We start from the raw sequence: 21559 nt of genomic DNA on the forward strand, positions 1-21559 counted from the left end.
AGGGCAAGCCAACATCTCCTCTCCACCCTCCCCAGGCCCACTCAAATGGCCCTCAGCCCTGTCCCTTGATTCTGGAAAGCCCCACTCTGGCCACCATTCCCCAGCTGAGGCCAAGCCTCCACTCTTGCGAAGTATCACCCCCGGGGCATACTCTCATCCTGGCACTGCAGCTAAAGAACCCCTGACTTGCATCACCAACTTCCCTCTCTAGCAAATGCATCAGCCTGGACAGAACCAGAGAGAACCGGTACTCTGCCTGAGGTGTTCATTGGACAGTGACTCCTGTTCCTCAACATGGAGATGAAACATCATCGTAAACCCAAGTCAACCAAATGAAACTTGATCCATGAAGTTATACATTATCATGCCATGTGTATATGCTAAAATTATGTAGCATTACTCAACAAGTATATCTTCTGAGTCACCAAAGAATCCACATTTATTTTCTAAAAGCATTTCTGGTCAAAGTTCTTAAGAATCTAAAGTTTATTTGGAGCCAGAAAAATGTGCAAATAATCTTGCACTACTTGGTTACGATTCTTTCTAAAACAAAAGCGGGGGGGGGTGGTGAGGGTGGTTCCCAACACTTTGCTGCTACATTCCCATAGCATGAGCTACCCATTCCCCACATCCCGCTTTCTCCTGTGCCCTCCTCCCAGACAGCTGTCACGGGCTCCTCTATTCTCCCGAAATGGGAACAGGGAGCATTTACTGTTATATCACAGGGAGGCGGGCTAAGGAGAGCCACACTAATGTCCCTAGCTCCTACAATTGGCCTGGTCTCTAATATTCAGTCCCCACCCTACTCTGAGATGGATAGCCTCCTTGAACTTCTCGCTCCCTTCTTTAATCTGTGAGCGTGACCAGTTTTGTTCAGTATCTGTAGGCGGGGCCCAAAGCCCGTCCTGGTGTAGAGAATGAGCCTCCCCAAGCAGACCTGGGAGGCAGGGAGGACAGAAAAGTAAGTTAGCATCCTTGTGCCCTCACACACCTTCCTTGTGCTCTCAGCTCTCCTTCCTCGAGGTTGCTGGGTCAAGCTGAGTTGCTCAGACTGAGGCAGAGAAGGAAGCGCCCTCCCCACATGAGGAATGGCCAAGTGCATGCTCATCCAGACACAAGGTAACATCTTGTTGTCTCCTTCCCTGTTACCTTCTGAGGACAGGAGCCTCATGAAACACACATACTCTCTGTATTCTGAAGAGAAGGCAAACCCTGCGAAAGGAGAGCGGGGTCTCATCTGCAGAATGAGATGCTCCCAGGGTCAGTGTCCTTGAGAGGAAGCAGGAGTCAGATGGGAAGCTGAAATCAAGACAAAATGTTCTCTTACTCCTGTTCTGAACCTCAAGTCATTCACATGAAAAAGGGACATCCAGGGTAACAATTCACATTATCCCAGGCCCTGAAGGGGGCAAGGCTCAGCAGTGAGAGGGAAGAGCCTCAGAGCGGAACAGGAACCTGCACTGAGGAGGCAGCCAGACTCGCCACACACTTGACACCTGTCATCCTTTCCCCGCGAGTCTCCTGTCTTAGGTGTGCCAAGGGGACTCCCACACAGTCGCGTCTGCACTTGCAGCGGCCCCGAGACCCAGCTCTGTTTGTTTAGCAAACAGGAGCAGCTCCGGCCGCCTCTATCTGTGCTCCTGCCCTCACTTCATCCTCTCCGGTCCCACAAAGGACATCACAAGACGTTCTCAGCAGGTAACATCCCAGCCTCAACAAGCCTCCCAATGGCAGAGGTAAACTCTCCCTTCTTATTAGATCATGAGGTTATGGGAAAACTGTTGATTTACATACACACAAACCACCAAATGCCTTATCCTTCTCAAGAGCAAGAAAATTGGCAAGATTCATGGAGCCATCACAGCCCCTGGAGAGGTTCCTTTCATTACCAGCTAGAGAAGAGCACATGGTGAAAGTCAGGACCAGTCCTCGTGCAGAATGAGCCCCAAGCACAGCGACAGCATATTTCAAGAGCTCAACTTGTTGCTGGTATCAGGCTGAGTAAAATCTATCAACCTACCCTCAAGGATTTAATGGTGACAATGAAATGAGGAAGACAGCTTCAAACACAGTTCCAGTGTCCAACCAGGGGGGTCTAGGTAAGTCAAGAGGCTGCAGTCCCCTCTCAGAGGCTCAGCCAATAGCTCCCTAGCTCCTCCGGACAGCGACAGCAAGTGGGGTGACATGTGGGAGGTTGTAGGGCAGTGCTGGCTTAAGGGAGAAGGAGACTCTGTGCCCCACACAACACGGGGGAACACCCTCTCCCCTCCTTGAGGGAGCATCAGGCCACACACGACTCTGCAGTTACTGACAAAAGGTGTGAATGTTCATAACGAGAAGATTCAAATGTGTTGAGAAAACTGAAGCCCTCTGTTCCTGAAGTTCTTTGTTGGTTCTCAAACAAGAGACATTCCAGTCATGAAAAAGAATGTAAAGCAATCTCACTGCAAAAAAATTTTTGTAAAAATCCCCCTTTTTTAAGATGTTGTAATCAATTATGTCCAAACAAACCTCTGGATTCTGTCTAGGCCTAAATCCCGGTTGCTCGTATTTCTTAGGAATGACAAGTTTGTTCTGCTGTCCTCAAGTCACCTAATGGCGGCTTTTCTATCACTGTTCTAGATGATTTTATCAAGGCTGACGAACACTTATAGCGAACAGAAAACTTTTCACATATCCCTGGTAGAAGTTGGCATGCCCCCCACCTCTGTTTCCCTTTAAGAGAACAAATCACCACTGGGAGGCTGGTCATAACAGACTCACCACATAGTGTTCTCAGTCCCCGGAAGGAACTTGGCAATTTGATGCTGGAAAGCACTTCCTCCCTGCGGGACACCAGCTGTACCTTCCCTCACCCTAACCTTCCCCACCTGCTTTTTGCTTCACTTCCTTCCCTTGCTCCTTTTACTACATTACTTTCCAACCTCCCTCTCGGCCACTTCCTCCTTCTTCTCTATTACAAAACTCCACCCGGGCCCTTTTTCATTTACCAACAAAGCTATTTTTAATACATTTTGTGCTCTACTAAAAGTGAATCTGTCCACCTGATTTTCATCAACAGGTGTAGGGCCACAGGAAATGGTCTGGTTGGGCCTGTCTGCTTTTTAAGCCAGGAGGAACTTGAGGAAGGACTAGAGAAGGAGGGCAAGATACAGAGGGCTTGTGTTTACAATGGATCTCAAATTATAGCATATCAAACAATGACTTAATGAAAAAAATAGGAAAGGAAATACAGATGGCTCTTACAACATAAGATGCTTAGCCTTTCTCACAATGAGAAATACAAATTAAACTCAAATGAGAAATGCCTTCATCATTAACAAGAGTTTTTAAAAAATCAAATACCCACATTGGCAAAAGTATGAGGTAACAATCACTCTCACACATTGCTGGTTTGAAAGCAACCTGGTAAACCTCCCACCTAAGACGGCAAATTGGCAATTTCGCTCAGAATTGCAAATGCATGTGTACTTTGTCCCAGCAACTCCTAAGAAGGCACGAAAAGGTTTGTACAAAACTGTCTGGGAGCAAAGGGCTGGCATAACCTCACTGTCTGTGGGCTTGGACACTAATGTCAATACTAGTATAGCAAGTCACTGCACTACTGTATTTCTACCAAAAAAACAAACACCCAAAACATCAAAATAAATGTTGTAAGAGCCATGTATATTTCCTCCTTTAGAAGAATATGGCTAAATTAAGAAAGCATGTTACATTGTCAGCACAGAGATTTCGGAAGTAAAGAGCTCTGACAGCTACCAAGAGAGGTTTTTCCTCTACAAAGATGGCATTTGCCACCTGTATCAGATCGCTATTATCCTGTTAACAAATTACCACAAACTTAGTGGCTCAAAACCACAAATATGTCATCTGACCCACAGAGCGATGGGACCCTCTGCTCAGGGCCTCCGTTCTTTGCGGAGGCTCTGGGGAAGAACGCACTCCCACGCTCATTCAGGCCGCTGGCAGAAGGTAGTTCCCGGCAGCTTTAGGACTGAGGACCCATTTACTTCCTGGCTGTCAGCCAAGGGCTGCCTGCATTCCCCATCCATCCTTCCCCATCTTCAAGCCCACTCTTGCTTCCAGTCTCTGCCCCAAGGCAGGGAAAGCTCTCTGCCTTTAAGAGCTCACATGATTCCTTTCTTACAATGATCTTGTCAGCAATATCTCTCATCATAGTGACAAGCTTCAGGCATCAGGGTGGGACATCTTGAGGGCGGCAGCACTTTAGAAATTCTGCTTACCAGACCACCTTACCTTTACTTTCTGCTCAGGAAGTTACTAAATGATTCTGCCCTCCTGCCCTCAGAGCAGGAGATAGAGATCGGGTCCTTACTGCCACTCAGCAGGTCTGACTTCAAATAATAAAACCAAATAGCGTCTCACTTGGTCTTTAGATACTGCAATGTACAAACTGAGACAGCATTTCAGCAAACTTTCTGCTTAGCACAGAAGTTTCTCTATGAAAAGAAATGCTTCATTCTGAGAGATTCTTGATTTCTAAAAATAAACACCCAGTTGTATTCAACTTCCAAAATGATCTACAATTAAAGGAGGAGAGGCCAGTTCTGTGGCTGCTCTGATAAATACATGTTGACTCCTGATGAAGAGCTGTGCCAAGAATGAGCTTTCTCGATAGCAATTAATTAAAACTGACATTAAAAAAGTCAATATAGAATATGTACAATATAGAATTCATGGAGGAGAGTGTACTGAATTCTAAAATGATTTCCATTACAAATGACTCTCAGTATTGTCTAGTGAGTAGCACAAACACTCAATTCTTTTCTTTGGTGGCCTTTTAGAGAGGGTTGGAATTACGTGAATAACAATATATCCCCAGCATAATGAGAGGCCTATGTCACAGCACTGCTAGAGGGAAAGCAACAGCTGAAGGGGCTCTATCATGGCCCATCTCACAAAGCAGGTCTTTAAACTACTGTTGGGAATCTTGCAAATATAACTTGTTTTCAATAAATTACATTGAAGGCAATAGTTTCTGAGCAAAGATGGATTCACATTCCCAGAAGCTCTAACTGTAACCATACAAAGACCCCCAAAGTCACCAGAGATCAAATTGCCAACATTCGCTGGATCATAGAAAAAGCAAGAGAGTTCCAGAAAAACATCTATTTCTGCTTTATTGACTATGCCAAAGCCTTTGACTGTGAGATCACAACAAACTGGAAAATTCTTAGAGATGGGAATACCAGACCACCTGGCCTGCCTCCTGAGAAATCTGTATGCAGGTCAAGAAGCAACAGTTAGAACTAGACATGGAACAATAGACTGGTTCCAAATAGGAAAAGGAGTACGTCAAGGCTGTATATTGTCACCCTGTTGATTTAACTTATATGCAGAGAACATCATGAGAAACGCTGGGCTGGAGGAAACACAAGCTGGAATCAAGATTGCTGGGAGAAATATCAATAACCTCAGATATGCAGATGACACCACCCTTATGGCAGAAAGCGAAGAAGAACTAAAGAGCCTCTTGATGAAAGTGAAGGAGGAGAGTGAAGATGTTGGCTTAAAACTCAACACTCAGAAAACTAAGATCATGGCATCCGGTCCCTTCACTTCATGGCAAATAGATGGAAACAATGGAAACAGTGACAGACTTATTTTTGGGGGCTCCAAAATCACTGCAAATGGTGACTGCAACCATGAAATTAAAAGACGCTTACTCCTTGGAAGAAAAGCTATGATCAACCTAGACAACATATTAAAAAGCAGAGACATTACTTTCTCAACAAAGGTCCATCTAGTCAAAGCTATGGTTTTTCCAGGAATCATGTATGGATATGAGAGTTGGACTATAAAGAAAACTGAACGCCAAAGAATTGATGCTTTTGAATTGTGGTGCTGAAGAAGACTCTTGAGAGTCCCGTGGACAGCAAGGAGATCCAACCAGTCCATCCTAAAGGAAATCAGTCCTGAATATTCATTGGAAGGACTGATGCTGAAGCTGAAACTCAAATACTTTGGCCACCTGATGCAAAGAACTGACTCATCTGAGAAGACCCTGATAGTGGTAAAGATTAAAGGCAGGAGGAGAAGGGGACAACAGAGGATGAGATGGTTGGATGGCATCACCGACTCAAAGGACATGAGTTTGAGTAAGCTCCGGGAGTTGGTGATGGACAGGGAAGCCTGGCGTGCTGCAGTCCACGGGATCGCAAAGAGTCGGACACAATGGAGCAACTGAACTGAACTGAACTGAAATCACCAGAAATACCATGACAGAAGGGCTGGGTTTCTGAGTCATTTACTACTCAAAAGGACCCTTTACTACTACTGACTTCCTTTAAATATTTAACTTTTCAAATATAGCTGAAATACATTTTTATTTCCAATAATTCTTGGATAAAATTCTGAGGTGGTAGCAAAAGCAGTGGCTTTTGACTCCTAAGTCCTCAGTCTGTGTGTTTTCTGGGGCCACCCACCTAAGCACACTACCTCCCAAGAGCACACCACTTGGCACAGGAATTTAATCATTTAAAAATCAGGTCAATAATCCATAGGGCTGCTATGCGGATCTTATAAAATCAAAGATGCAGAAATGTGACATACCATTCTCGGAAAGCCTCTACTGAGAAGAAGGCTTCCAGCTATACTACTAACCGCTGCTTGCTGGTCTGCAGAGTGAACTTGTAGGTGTTTCTGTGATGAAATGCCCCCACTCCAACAGGCTACCACCTTCCACTCACTTGGGATGAAAAGAGTTTCTGCTCAGGCTACTCACCTGGCAGGTAAACCTTTGCCCTGGGAAATGCAACTGAGAGGAACTCGGGAGACAAAAAGATGAACTCAAACTTAATGCTAAGGCTCTTCTTCTAAAGCCAACATGTTAGGTAACAAATGAAATCAGTAATCTCTTTAAGCACATGCCCTCCCCGACCCAAAATCTAAAAGAATATTCACAGACCTCCCTGAAACCCCATTGCTGCCTCAACATCCCAGGCCCTGCCTCCCTGTCTGCTCTGTGACTTGGCATTGGCCACCACCTAGCATTTCACCCCCTCCTTCCTCCTCCTGGGGGTGCGCTCACACCCCACCCAGCATGACTAGCCCTTCCTCCGGTTTCTCCTCAAAAAAGGCTTTCCACCCATATTATTCACTATCTATGCACCCTGTTCTAGGTGAGTGATCACACCATCGTGATTATCTGGGTCGTGAAGATCTTTTTTTTTTTTTGGACAGTTCTTCTGTGTATTCTTGCCACCTCTTCTTAATATCTTCTGCTTCTGTTAGGTCCATACCATTTCTGTCCTTTATCGAGCCTATCTTTGCATGAAATGTTCCTTTGGTATCTCTAATTTTCTTGAAGAGGTCTCTAGTCTTTCCCAATCTGTTGTTTTCCTCTATTTCTTTGCACTGATCGCTGAGGAAGGCTTTCTTATCTCTCCTTGCTATTCTTTGGAACTCTGCATTCAGATGGGAATATCTTTCCTTTTCTCCTTTGCTTTTCGCTTCTCTTCTCTTCCCAGCTATCTGTAAGGCCTCCTCAGACAGCCATTTTGCTCTTTTGCATTTCTTTTCCATGGGGATTTTCTTGATCCCTGTCTCCTGTACAATGTCACGAACCTCTGTCCATAGTTCATCAGGCACTCTATCAGGTCTAGTCCCTTAAATCTATTTGTCACTTCCACTGTATACTCATAAGGGATTTGATCTAGGTCATACCTGAATGGTCTAGTGGTTTTCCCTACTTTCCTCAATTTAAGTCTGAATTTGGCAATCAGCAGTTCATGATCTGAGCCACAGTCTGCTCCTGGTCTTGTTTTTGCTGACTGTATAGAGCTTCTCCATCTTTGGCTGCAAAGAATATAATCAATCTGATTTCGGTGTTGACCATCTGGTGATGTCCACGTGTAGAGTCTTCTCTTGTGTTGTTGGAAGAGGGTGTTTGCTATTACCAGTGCGTTCTCATGACAAAACTCTATTAGCCTTTGCCCTGCTTCATTCTGTACTCCAAGGCCAAACTTGCCTGTTACGCCAGGTGTTTCTTGACTTCCTACTTTTGCATTCCAGTCCCCTATAATGAAAAGGACATCTTTTTTGGGTGTTAGTTCTAGAAGGTCTTGTAGGTCTTCATAGAACTGTTCAACTTCAGCTTCTTCAGCGTTACGGGTCGGGGCATAGGCTTGGATTACCGTGATATTGAATGGTTTGCCTTGGAAACGAACAGAGATCATTCTGTCGTTTTTGAGATTGCATTTCGGACTCTTTTGTTGACCATGATGGCTACTCCATTTCTTCTAATCACAATGGTGTGATCACTCACCTAGAGCCAGACATCCTGGAATGTGAAGTCAAGTAGGCCTTAGAAAGCATCACTACGAACAAAGCTAGTGGAGGTGATGGAATTCCAGTTGAGCTATTTCAAATCCTCAAAGGTGATGCTGTGAAAGTGCTGCACTCAGTATGCCAGCAAATTTGGAAAACTCAGCAGTGGCCACAGGACTGGAAAAGGTCAGTTTTCGTTCCAATCCCAAAGATAGGCAATGCCAAAGAATGCTCAAACTACCACACAATTGCACTCATCTCACATGCTAGTAAAGTAATGCTCAAAATTCTCCAAGCCAGGCTTCAGCAATACGTGAACCGTGAACTTCCAGATGTTCAAGCTGGTTTTAGGGAAGGCAGAGGAACCAGAGATCAAATTGCCAATATCCGCTGGATCGTCGAAAAAGCAAGAGAGTTCCAGAAAAACATATATTTCTGCTTTATTGACTATGTGAAAGCCTTTGACTGTGTGGATCACAATAAACTGTGGAAAGTTCTGAAAGAGATGGGGATACCAGACCATCTGACCTGTCTCTTGAGAAACCTGTATGCAGGTCAGGAAGCAACAGTTAGAACTGGACATGGAACAACAGACTGGTTCCAAATAGGAAAAGGAGTACGTCAAGGCTGTATATTGTCACCCTGCTTATTTAACTTATATGCAGAATACATCATGAGAAATGCTGGGCTGGAAGAAACACAAGCTGGAATCAAGATTGCCAGGAGAAATATCAATAACCTCAGATATGCGGATGACACCACCCTTATGGCAGAAAGTGAAGAAGAACTAAAGAGCCTCTTGATGGAGGTGAAGGAGGAGAGTGAAAAAGTTGGCTTAAAGCTCAACGTTCAGAAAACTAAGATCATGGCATCTGGTCCCATCACTTCATGGGAAATAGATGGGGAAACAGTGGAAACAGTGGCAGACTTTACTTTTTTGGGCTCCAGAATCACTGCAGATGGTGACTGCAGCCATGAAATTAAAAGACGCTTACTCCTTGGAAGGAAGGTTATGGCCAACCTAGATGGCATGTTTAAAAGCAGAGACATTACTTTGCCAACAAAAGTCCGTCTAGTCAAGGCTATGGTTTTTCCAGTGGTCATGTATGGATGTGAGAGTTGGATGGTGAAGAAAGCTGAGCACTGCAGAATTGATGCTTTTGAACTGTGGTGTTGGAGAAGACTCTTGAGAGTCCCTTGGACTGCAAGGAGATCCAATCAATCCATCCTAAAAGAGATCAATCCTGGGTGTTCATTGGAGGTCTGATGTTGAAGCTGAAACTCCAATACTTTGGCCACCTCTTGCAAAGGGTTAACTCATTGGAAAAGACCCTAATGCTGGGTAGGATTGGGGGTGGGAGGAGAAGGGGACGACAGAGGATGAGATGGTTGGATGGCATCACCGACTCGATGAACATGGGTTTGGGTAGACTCCGGGAGTTGGTGATGGACAGGGAGGCATGACGTGCTGCAGTTCATGGGGTCGCGGAGAGTCGGACACGACTGAGAGACTGAACTGAACTGAACCAGCACACATTCTGTTAGTGACAGAGAGAAGATACCATCTTGTATGCCACTGAGACTCTGGAAACTCCACTGTACACTTGTGAGACAACGAGAGTAACACAAGCAAATCATGTCTTCGTATTATTGTGAAACCGGTTTTAGACTGGTCCCTTGCTCTGCCAGGGGGTCCAGAAAACTGAAACTGAAAACTGCTCGTCTAAAGCTATAGCCAAAAACTCAACTGTAACAAATCAGGAGGAAAAAAAAGCAAATAGAGTCAGTCAATTTGTGCAAAAGGAGAGCCAAATAGCAAGACATTGACCATGGAGCTTCATCAGGACCCAAAGTGAGGCTACGTGGTATTCATGATACACATGAAGCAGGCCATCACCACCTGATGCCATTAACCCTGCCAATTCATTCTCCTTGTTTCTGTTGAATGAAATAAGTACACTGTCTTTGAGATAGCTGCTTTCTTCAGTATAAATTGAGAAAGGCACATCTGCCTTATACTTAACCCATAGGTCTGAGTAAACTATCACTGGTTAACTGTGTATTCAGAAACAGAGAGGAGAACTTCGTCATGACAATCAAATCAAGGTGTGTGGCCAGCGAGTTTCACCACCCTAAGGCTGTGTTTACATCTGACATGTGACATTCTGCTACTCCTCATTCCTATCTAATGGCAACATTAACAGGAAAATATTCAAGAGCTCTAGGAGAGTCAATGCTCAAATTCACTGAGATCTGCTTGCCAAACAACAGAGCAGCTATAATTTTAAGTGATCATTAAATATGTCCAGTCTGACTTCTCCCTAGGAATATGTGATTAACCAGAGGCAGGCACATGATTCTTGAAATACCTGAATAAAATTATGCAGAGCTCTAAAATATTCTGCTCGGTACCAGCCTTTGGAAACTGTTGGAGCTTAGTCACCTCACCTGGCTGCAGGGAGGAGGAGGCACACATGCTTCAGGCTTCATAAGCAATGCCCAGCTTGCCACTGCCATCTCCCTGTGGGAAGCACTGCTAGTCATGAACTTGTTCAAGAAATTGTGTCACCTGGACCAAATCCAGTTCCCAGAGTTGAATGAGAATGCTTCCCTTGGGGTAAACTAATGCCGTGTCTGGGTGCTGCACTTTCCTGCATATAAGTCTCCCGGAGAGGTGTCAGCAGAGGCTTGAGGAAGTACACCCCCCACAGTGAACCTGGCCTCAGCTCATTCCTTGTTATCTTAAAAAATTTCATTTGGACAGAGTGAATTCAAGCCTCAGGGAATCCCAATCTTCTTCTAAAGGATTTCTGGTCGAAGTACAGTGGTCCTCAGGGCTTCCCTGGTGGCTCAGTGGTAAAGAATCTGCCTGCCCATGCAGGAGAAGCAGGTTCTTCCTGGGTCTGGAAGATCCCCTGGAGAAGGAAATGGCAACCCACTCCAGTATTCTTGGCTGGGAAATCCCGTGGACAGAGGAGCCTGGCGGGCTATACTCCATGGGGTCACAAAGAGACATGACTTAGCGATTAAACAACAAGCTAAGTTGCTTCAGTCGTGTCTGATTGAGCGACTTTACACACACAAGTCAGCAATGAACCAAGAAGCAATGAACCAAGAAGCACTCTGTAAATATTGTTCAGGCACACTAAGCACTATGGATTTTCTTTTTATGCAAAATTCAGTGGCAGAATGTCATGGTTAGATCACAAGCATGCCTAAGAACAGACTGATTAATGTCTCAAAGGATTTTCTACATTCTACTTTTAATTCCAAAGTATAATACAGAGTGATCTGAATAAAAAACACTTAGCATATGATGGGAGAAGGCAATGGCACCCCACTCAAGTACTCTTGCCTGGAAAATCCCATGGACGGAGGAGCCTGGTAGGCTACAGTCCATGGGGTCGCTAAGAGTCAGACACAACTGAGCGACTTCACTTTCACTTTTCACTTTTGTGCATTGGAGAAGGAAATGGCAACCCACTCCAGTATTCTTGCCTGGAGAATCCCAGGGACGGAGGAGCCTGGTGGGCTGCCGTCTATGGGGTCGCACAGTGTCGTACACAACTGAAGCGACTTGGCAGCAGCAGCAGCTTATGATGTGACTATTTTAAAGAAATTAAAGGCCTGAGGCAGTAGGCCAGGTTTTGCCATACTGTCCAGACCTGACACAGACTTGGGGAGAAGGTCCACCTTTGCCAGGAATCTTCACAGACATACCTGCACGAACAAGGGGTGGGTCGGAGCCTGTGTCTGGGCTGAGAGATGAGCAGGGCATGTGAGCAAGCTCACGGCATGGGAGATACTGTCTGTAGGCTCTGGGGTCACCCCAAGCATTTGATGTACTCCTGACAGACTACCCAACTGACTATCCCACAGGTGATCAGGTGCTGTTGGCTGGCTGATTCACCCACTCTGCCCTCCTTTTCTGGCCACGTTCCAGCTGGCAGTGGTCTTGTGATCCAGTTCTCACCACTGAGATCTAAGCAGAAGTCAGGCAACTGAGTTGGGCTTCTGGGAAAGCTTTTGCCTTCTGGCTGAAAAGGGTCACTCTCAGCTGACAGACTGCACAACCAGACTGTCAGCTAAGGTCCAGCTCCCACCCCAAGACCATAAGGCGTCAAACAAAAGGACGACAGTGTGCCAAGGAAGATGGCACAAAAGAAACAGAAAGAGCTTGGGTCCCTGGCAACATCTATGAGCAACAACACATCAGCCATGAACCATCCACCTCCAGACATCTTGTCATCAGAACCACATAAATCCACAATTATTTAAGTCAGCAGAACTGTTGTTTTGTTATTGTCTCTCAAATGCATTCCTAATTGAGGCAACAGATTCTCTGACAGCTCTCTGAGAATTCTCTTATCTGAAAGTAAATGATTTCTATTGGAAGAAATAGGGTTTTCTCCTATTACTCACTCCCCTCAAACACATGCTCAGAACTGCCTCACTAGAAAAATATGACTATTATATACCTCACATATAATCTGGTTCCAGAGCAGATTAAAGCAATGTATTGAGATCTTTATGTCTTGAAAAGATTATAAAACACATGCCAGGTATAAATATAAAAGAATATAAAAACAAGAATACAAAAACCCCAAGCTACAAAAATAACATATTTCACTGGCACCCTACCTTAGAAATGTTGCTTGAATGACTCATGGAATGTCCCAAAGTCTTCTCATTCTGCAAGAAAACCAAACAGGTTTACTTTACCTAAGGCATCAAGTTTTGATTAAAATGGGCAAACAAGTAACTGAACATAACAATTCTACTAACAAATTGTTCCCTCAATTAGAATTTGCTATGCACCAACTATTTTGTACAGGGCCAGCTATTAGACACTGGAGAATTTGGCAAATATGAATAAAACAAGAGTCTTTTCCCTAAAGGAACTTATTAATAAGAAAAGGACAGGAATTTGGAGCTAACTGTAAAAATACGAGGGCAAAACGTATCTTAAGAAGCATTCAAGAGGAGGTTCAGAGGGGTTAAACTGGGTTTTCAGTTGTGTATGATGCAGTCCATGCGATGAGGAGCTGCTGTAAGACAGGGACAAAGAAAACAAGACAAAAGACCCTAACAAAGGCTGGCTGAAAAGTGCTAGTACTCTGCAGGGACACTCCACAGCTCACACCTACTCCCTCAAGCCTATTTCTCCTCCTGGATTAGAGAAAACTGAGAGTCCTGCTAGCCTCCTCCCTCTCACACTCCTCTACCTTCAAGTTACAACGTCTTTTTATCAAATTCTTCTCCACCAATGTCTCTCAATCTCAAATCCCATCTCTGTTTCTACTGTCAATGCCTTTATGTTCCCTTCATTTCTTACGTGGAGTTCTTGAATAACTTTCTTCCTGGTCTTTCTGCTTTTAAATTGACCTCCCTGATACAGAATTGTTATAGACTGAATTGTTACCCCACCCACCTCCAATTATGTTGATGCCTAACTCTAAATACTGAGAATGTGACTACATTTGGAGATGGAAGTCTTTAAAGAAGAAACTACTAAAACGAGGCCATTAGGGTGGGCCCTAAAGCAATATGACTGGTGTCCTTATGAGAAGAGGAAATTAGGACACAGATATACAAACACAGAAGACACAGGGAGAAGACAGCCATTTATCTACATATTAAGGAAAGAGGTCCACAGGAAAAACCTAACCTGTTGACACCTTGATCTTGGACTTAAAACTTTCAGAACAATAAGAAAATAAATTCCTGTTGTTTTAACCATCCAGTCTATGGTACTTTGTTATGATATCTCTAGAAATGAATACAGCAATATTCCACACTATAAAATTGTAAAAAAAAAAAGAGAGAGAGAGAGAGAACGTTCCAAATGTAATATGATTTTTAAAAATAATACAGTAACTTTCCCTGCATCCACTCAGGCTTGTTCTAAATCAAATGAGTTAAAAAAAAAAAAAAAAAAACTACTGGAAATGGAAGAGACGATCTTACGTGTATTTTTAAGATTACCTATTCTCCATTCAGTTCACATGCCAGACAATAACCACGGCAAAGACCACAAAATGCTGAGATGGAGGTAGAATTCTTTTATCAGAAGGAAGTACAAAAGAGCAAGTGGATCATATAAAAACTCCTTTGAGGAAGAGTTGATTCCATCACTAAGGCTCTCCCTTCAAGCAAGCTGGCCACAAAGAAAATTCTGATTTTCTCCTTCCCCTCAATCCATCAAGTCACAGATTGCTTTGCTTTCATACACTTTGCTTCTGTACACTTGGTATCACTAAAATGATTATGAAGAAATGTTTCAAGACCTCCCAAGTAGCCTGCCACTCAGAACATGTTTTGGCAATATTGTCTTGTCTTTATAGCAATGTGTTTGTGTAATTTTGGGAATAATTTTATTATATTCTCCCTTACTTTATAAATCTGAGTACAAACAGAAGTTCATATCTCTTAAATGTAATACAATATGACAATGTTATTAAGTGTTTAGTTTCATGGACTGTTTCTTGGTCTTAAGCTCATCACTTAGCTAGCTATAACAGAAAAGAATAAAATTATAAAGAATGTTCAAGGTGTTGGCAATATATCACCAATATCTATTTCCCTGGAAAATGAGAGTCCACAGGAAAGGTAAATCTACAAACATCGAAGTTTCATTCATGAGTCAAGAACACACTAGGGACAAACACAGGACACTGTTGCAAATCCAACTTGAAGGCTCATCTACTGGCGATTTACTACTAAATTTTAATTTAGTCTACTAAATTAAAACAAAGATATCATCTGCTTTGTATTATTTGTACAGAAAACCAATTATAACCGCTATCAAATAACCCGTTACCTTATAAGAAATGGGCTTCCCTGGTGGCTCAGAGGTTAAAGCGTCTGCCTGCAATGCGGGAGACCTGGGTTCGATCCCTGGGTCGGGAAGATCCCCTGCAGAAGGAAATGGCAACCCACTCCAGTATTCTTGCCTGGAAAATCCCATGGATGGAGGAGCCTGGTGGGCTACAGTCCACCGGGTCGCAGAGTTGGACACGACTGAGCGACTTCACCTTCACTTTCATTTTTCACTTTACAAGAAATAGCCAGTTTAACACCATCTGGAAATCTACAGAGAAGTTCCAAGCAGCAATAATTCATGTCCTAGACCTTTCCAACATTCATTATTCCACAGAAAATGGTACTGAGTGGGGAGAGCCTAGCTGTTAAGCTAGGTAATGTTATAAATCAAGATTGAGATCTAAAAGTTGCTCTTTACCTTATGAACTTGAGAAATAAGCTTAATGATGTAAACTTTATCCTGTTTTCCTTGTTAGAACAATTCAGTATTCTACAGGGTAAAAACAAATAACTAGCCCCAGAGTCCCGGAAGATACAGATGTTTTAAACCCTCAATATTTGGTATTGCTTCTCTACTATTTGGTAGGAAATTAACAATTCAGTTCCAACAGACTGTAGTTTTTTTTTAAACATTGCTACATTTATTTGGACTAACTAAAAGGAAGCAAATCCCAGGATTCATTCAAATCAGTTTCTCATTCATTCCGTATTTATTTACTATGCAACTGCCATATACAAACAACTGTATCAGGCACAGAATACTGACAAAAATAAATCTAACTCTGAGGCCTGCACCAATGGTAACATTACCACAGAAGTGCCTTGAAATAGTGTTTCGATGAGGAATGTACAACTAGGGAAGAGGCAAAGAATGACACAAAAAAGCACATACATAAATTCCAGTGGGTAGAGTGGGTGACATCATTCTCTCCTACAGTCAAAGAACATCAAGTTTCTACATGAGAAGAAGGAAAGTTCACCGAACATCAATATCAAGAACTGGAATGAGGAATAACAAAGAGAGAGAGAGTTTCACTGCAGCTCAAGCTGAACTAAGCTTCAGTGCCCAAGTGATAAAAACCCTGGCAAATTATCTTCACACAGTCTCTAATATATTCTGTCACTGCTCAGTGGGTACCACCATTTTGACAGAAGAGAGCCTCACTGCCTGCTCCTTCCTCAGAGAAGCATGGAGATGTCATACCACACACCTCCCCAGCTGACTCTCATCTCTGCCTCTCTTTATGGGCTCTTTTTCTCTACATTAAACAAGAAAACTCCTCAGAACACAGTTCCTCTTCTCATCTGTTGCCTCTCTCAGACCAGTCCTTCCAAAACTTTGTATATTTGAATTACTTAGGGATCTTGCTAAAATGCAGACTGTTAGGTCTGAGGACAGTTGAGATTCTGTGTTTCTAATGAGCTCCCAGGTGACTCCCATGCTGCTGGCCCCCAGGTCACATTTTAAGATGCAAGTCTGAGTGTAAATCCTGGGCCAGAATAATCCATATAGGCTCTGACTCATTTTTTTAAAAAGTGAATCATGACTCCTGACAAAGTAAATTTCTCTTTAAAAGATGGCAGTGAGCTCATAATTGAGTTAATACAAATAAATAAATCAGCCAGGAAACAGACTGACAATCAGGTTTGAGAAAAACAGTTTAAGGGTATAAGAAAGCAAAGTTTTGTTAATGTTAAGAAGTTACCAAATCACAAAGATAAAGAGAATCTCTGTTGAAAAATATGGGACATTCCCCAATTTAATCAGTTCTGTCAATGATTTTGCAAGTCTATGTGTGACTCCAATAAAATGGACCTGGGGGCAGAGCCAAGATGCAGAGCCTTCTGAGACCAAACACACCATGGAAGAAGCCAAGAATTAACAAGAAGACAATGAAGTGAGATGTCTAAGCAAGTCTTGGGGACTCTGCACAAAAGAGTCAAATGATAGAACTTCCCTGAAACTCTGACCAGGACCAGTTGTCATTAAACACACACACACCCCAATTTACGTGTAAAAGACATTGGTAACTATCTAACCAAAATCCATCATCTCCAGCAGAACTCCAACATTGTTCTGAACAGCAACAGAACCAAAAGTTCTCACTTTCTCACACTATTTTGCAGTTAAGGGTAAATATGTAACACAATTCTAAAGATATCACCCTTGATGTTTTCTGGGAGCACATTTTCCTTTCCTGATGCAGCCGCTATTCCATTCTCTAGCATTCCTCCTGCCCTCCTCCACCCTGGAATATATATGCCATGCCAGGGGGTACAGCAGTACCTTTAGTCTCAGGACTCCTTTACAACATAAAAAATTATTGAGAACTCCAAAAACCTTTTGTTTATGTGGATTATACCTATGGATATTTACTATATTCAAAATTAAAATGGACAATTTAAAAAATATGAATTTCTCAATTCATTTAGAATTAACAATAATAAACCTGGTTAAATAACATTTCTATGAAAAACAACTATTTTTTCCAAACAAAAAAAGTTAGCAGAGTAGCACGTTTTTACATTTTTATAAATCTTGTTATTGTCTAATTAACAGAAGATAGCTGGATTCTCATATCTACTTATGCATTCAATCTCCTCTGATACATTGTTATGATTGAAGTAAAGACTATTTGGCTTTATACAGTTATGAAGTTAGAAAAGGAGTATGTATTTTAATAACCATGAAACAATTGTGGATATTACTTTGTACTACACAAAAACTCAGTAATTACCTGGGATTCAGACTCTGATATTAATGAACTTTTAATACTCCAGTAAAATCAGCTGCTCCATCTTTCTTTGAAACAATATCTTAACCATGCATGACTTTGTAACATCACACACTGGCCATTTAGAAATTACTGGCTCACTGAATTATGCAAATCTCCGAGACTAACACATTGTATTATGCAATATCAAAAAAACCACTCATTAATATGACCATCAACTGTATCAGAAGAATCTTTAATTATCGAAAAGCTACTAAGCTCACAGTGGTGGATAATGTTTATCATCACTTTTAAAATGAGTAGTCATTGCTTTTCAAGTACCCATGATGTGATTTCTCTTTTAAATGTTCAAATCTCCTGAAAACTTCTGGGTTTTGTCTACACAAAATCAAATCCCAAATGTAAAATAAAATACAATAAAAATTTCATGATATCTTTTGCTCCTAAACCTGTCTTTGAGATTTCCCAAGGGGCCCTGAAAAGTGACAAAAATGTATCTTTTTTTGTATCCCTATCCTATGAAGGGAGAGGTATTGAGACTCCGTTTACTTGATTTGTTACTACTGATGAAATGCGTACGAAGTTACGAGTGACAAGAGATTCATGAGCAAGATATATTCATGCTCTATACTATATCGTTGTTATCAGACATGATTTCTGTTTTTTTAATGTTAACTTGGTCACTACTTCAAATATTTGAATCTAGCATCATCTAGGCCATGGTTTTCAGCTGGGGATTCCCAACACTTACTATGGAGTTTCATTAATATACAGAAAGTTTAGGACCTATTCCAGGATTACTGAATCTCTTTACTTGACAGTCCTGATAAATCTGTGTTGTATTCATGGTATGTTAATGTCTAAGGATCATTATATCTCAAGATTTTTTCTCTGCAAAGTTTATGCTCACTCATTCTTATAAACCAGATATACTGTTCACTGCATTCTTTGAACACAGAGTTAATTATGTTTATAATTATTTCTCTAAAATTGAGGAGTTGACTTAATCATCACGCTTTGCATGTGAGAGAAATAACCAAATTTCTCTGCCAGTTTCATTTTTCTTAAAAGAAATTCTCTCATCAAATATTTCATTTTTAAAATGATCACTAACAGAGTAAGCAGAACCATTTAAGTCTTCTGTCATCTACAAATACTTTCTATTTGTTTATTTTAGTCTGATGTTTCCCTGAAACCCCTTGCAATCAGCTACAGGCTAGATGGCTGTGTCAGAGGCTCAATGAAAAGGACTCTGCCAGGTACTTTTCAGTACAGCCTTCTGACAGCATCATTTCAAACAACCCTGAGACCACACCAGTGGACTAGGTCATAATTTCCAGAACTCTTATCAAGATTCAATGGAATAAAAATTAACTGAATAAGGTTAAATGAATTGCTGGAATATTGCTAGTTTTGTTTTAAGCTTTCTTGATATTGTCTGAATGTTCTATTTTCTAAATATATAAGGAAGCCCTTTCTCTTTCCTTTAACTCACAATTCAATAGACTCTGCTTTCATAAACTGAAATGAAATAATCCCTGTCAATGATCTTATTCTTCCTGTCTGAGCCCTCCAGAATTCAGAAACTCTTACTGCATATTCTTATTTTCATAGAAATAAAGTTATCTGCATAGGTTTCAATAAGAATCTGTCCTCTTTCTTAGCAGGACATAATTGGAAACACTGAGTTTGCAACCAAGCTCACATTTGAGGATGCTGTTCATTCAATCAGATATGATGAGACACATTTCAGGAACTTAGGTTGCATTCTCGGAGCCATGAATGCAAAGCCTTTTTGGGAAAACTGGCTTACAGGGTTTCCAGCCTTACAGATAAGGAAGGAAAGCCACTTCCTAGCAGGCCCAGAAAACTTGAAATATTTATGAGATCTCAAGAAATTAGAAACTTTTATAGGTACTGTAGGTAAAACTGGATAGCAACTTCTTGGCTTAGCTACCTAAAGTTAGGACCACAATTAATGAAGCTTCAAAAAATCCAGCCTGATAGTCCTTAGAAAAACTTACAGTAAAGCAAACTTAAGAAGGACTGTAAGAGAAATTAACACTTTTATTGTGTGTGTGTGTGTATATATATATATATATATATAGAAATCATCAGGCTAAATATAATAGTATCTTAATTTTGATCAATAGTAATTCTTCTATGAGATTTTATTTTTTTATCAAAAGAGAGAAGGAAAAAATGTTGAGTTTCAGTGGAAAACTATTGAGCTGTGTGCAATTCTTTCTACACTGTAGATACTTGATAGATGTCCTATCTGAGAGTGACTTTGACTTCCACCCTCACCCCCATGGAAAAACCAGTTTTATCTCCATTTGAAATTATCTCAATATTTCCTTTACATAAATTGATGTTCTTTTGACTCTTCCTTTGAACTGGTTAAGCATCGACTTAGTTCTTTCGTATCACATGAATATAATAAATTCCTTAATATGTGTTCATGAGAATCATGATTTTACCCTTTCCTGAAATATTTTTTCTGCTTTTAAGCTCATCTTATCTGTTTCATTCTTTTTGTGTGTGGTGAAACACATAGAAAAATTATAATTTCAACTATTCTAAAGTACACAATTCAGTGAAATTTAGTACACCTGCAACATGCAGCAACCATCTTCACTGTCTAGTTCTAAAACATTTTCATTCCCCTAAAATGAAACCCCACTCTTCTCTTTCAAGCCCCTCCATAACAATCATTTATCGCTTTCTATCTCTGTATTTTACATAAATGGAGTCAGACAAAAAATAATGTGGCTTTTTGAATCTGGTTTCTTTCACTTAATATAATGCTGTCAAAGCTCGCTGATGCTGCAGTATGTATCAATATTCGATCCTTTTTGCGGGTCTAACATTCTATTGTTTGGATTTACCACATTTTGCTTATCCCTTTCAGAAGGGAAAGAGAAAGAGATCCTTCTCTGTCTCTATACACATACTGTTTTATTAAGGCAGCCCAAGCAGACTAACACAGTTGGTAGAAAGGATTTGGAAAAATTATGCAACAATCTCTACCTGAAAAATAAAAGCAAAACCTAGGCAGTTTTACCAAAGAAGGCAATGGCACCCCACTCCAGTACTCTTGCCTGGAAAACCCCATGGATGGAGGAACCTGGTGGGCTTCAGTCCATGGGGTCGCTACGAGTCGGACACGACTGAGCGACTTCACTTTCACTTTTCACTTTCATGCATTGGAGAAGGAAATGGCAACCCACTCCAGTATTCTTGCCTGGAGAATCCCAGGGATCGGGGAGCCTGGTGGGCTGCCGTCTGTGGGGTCGCACAGAGTCGGACACGACTGAAGAGACTTAGCAGCAGCAGCAGCAGCAGGAAGTTTTAAGGAATAACAAAAACAGCACAAAATATCATTTTACAAAAAAATTCAAATTTAAAATAAAGTTTAGGGCATATTTAATCATTACAATTTTAACTCAGAAAAAAATATGGTGAAAAAACTACAATTTCTAAAACTGTATTTCAACAAATGGACTAACGCAATAAGTAATGCAAAATAGTTGCCTTCAGTGAAATACAATCCAAATTCATAATAGTGTGATTATCTGCTTCATTTTTTAAAATTTTACTGTGACAACAATAAAGTAACAAGCAACTAAAAAATTTGAGCTTGTCAAGCATAAAACCCTATCAGCTAACCAACCATTTGTTCTTGGGCCATTCATCTATGTTTTCAGGATTCA

The 21559-nt window shown here is 41.5% G+C and overlaps 1 protein-coding gene across 29 annotated transcripts in view; it reads right to left on the reverse strand.

The window, feature by feature from the left end:
* Positions 1-21559, reverse strand: part of MARCHF8 (membrane associated ring-CH-type finger 8) — a 105668-nt gene that overhangs the window by 10213 nt on the left and 73896 nt on the right. For 25 of the 29 annotated variants that reach the window (XM_081560686.1, XM_081560797.1, XM_081560707.1 and 22 more), the window contains one exon: positions 12931-12981. In XM_081560686.1, the coding sequence (XP_081416812.1) occupies positions 12931-12981 (51 nt within the window). Of the gene's footprint in view, positions 1-991; positions 1300-12930; positions 12982-21559 lie in introns of all 29 variants that reach the window. The other 4 variants (XM_081560623.1, XM_081560636.1, XM_081560629.1 and 1 more) reach the window with 1 other exon arrangement.

The sequence above is a fragment of the Giraffa tippelskirchi genome, chromosome 2, assembly GCF_054371585.1.
Source record: "Giraffa tippelskirchi isolate mGirTip1 chromosome 2, T2T-mGirTip1v1.2.pri, whole genome shotgun sequence".
Lineage (NCBI taxonomy): Eukaryota > Metazoa > Chordata > Mammalia > Artiodactyla > Giraffidae > Giraffa > Giraffa tippelskirchi.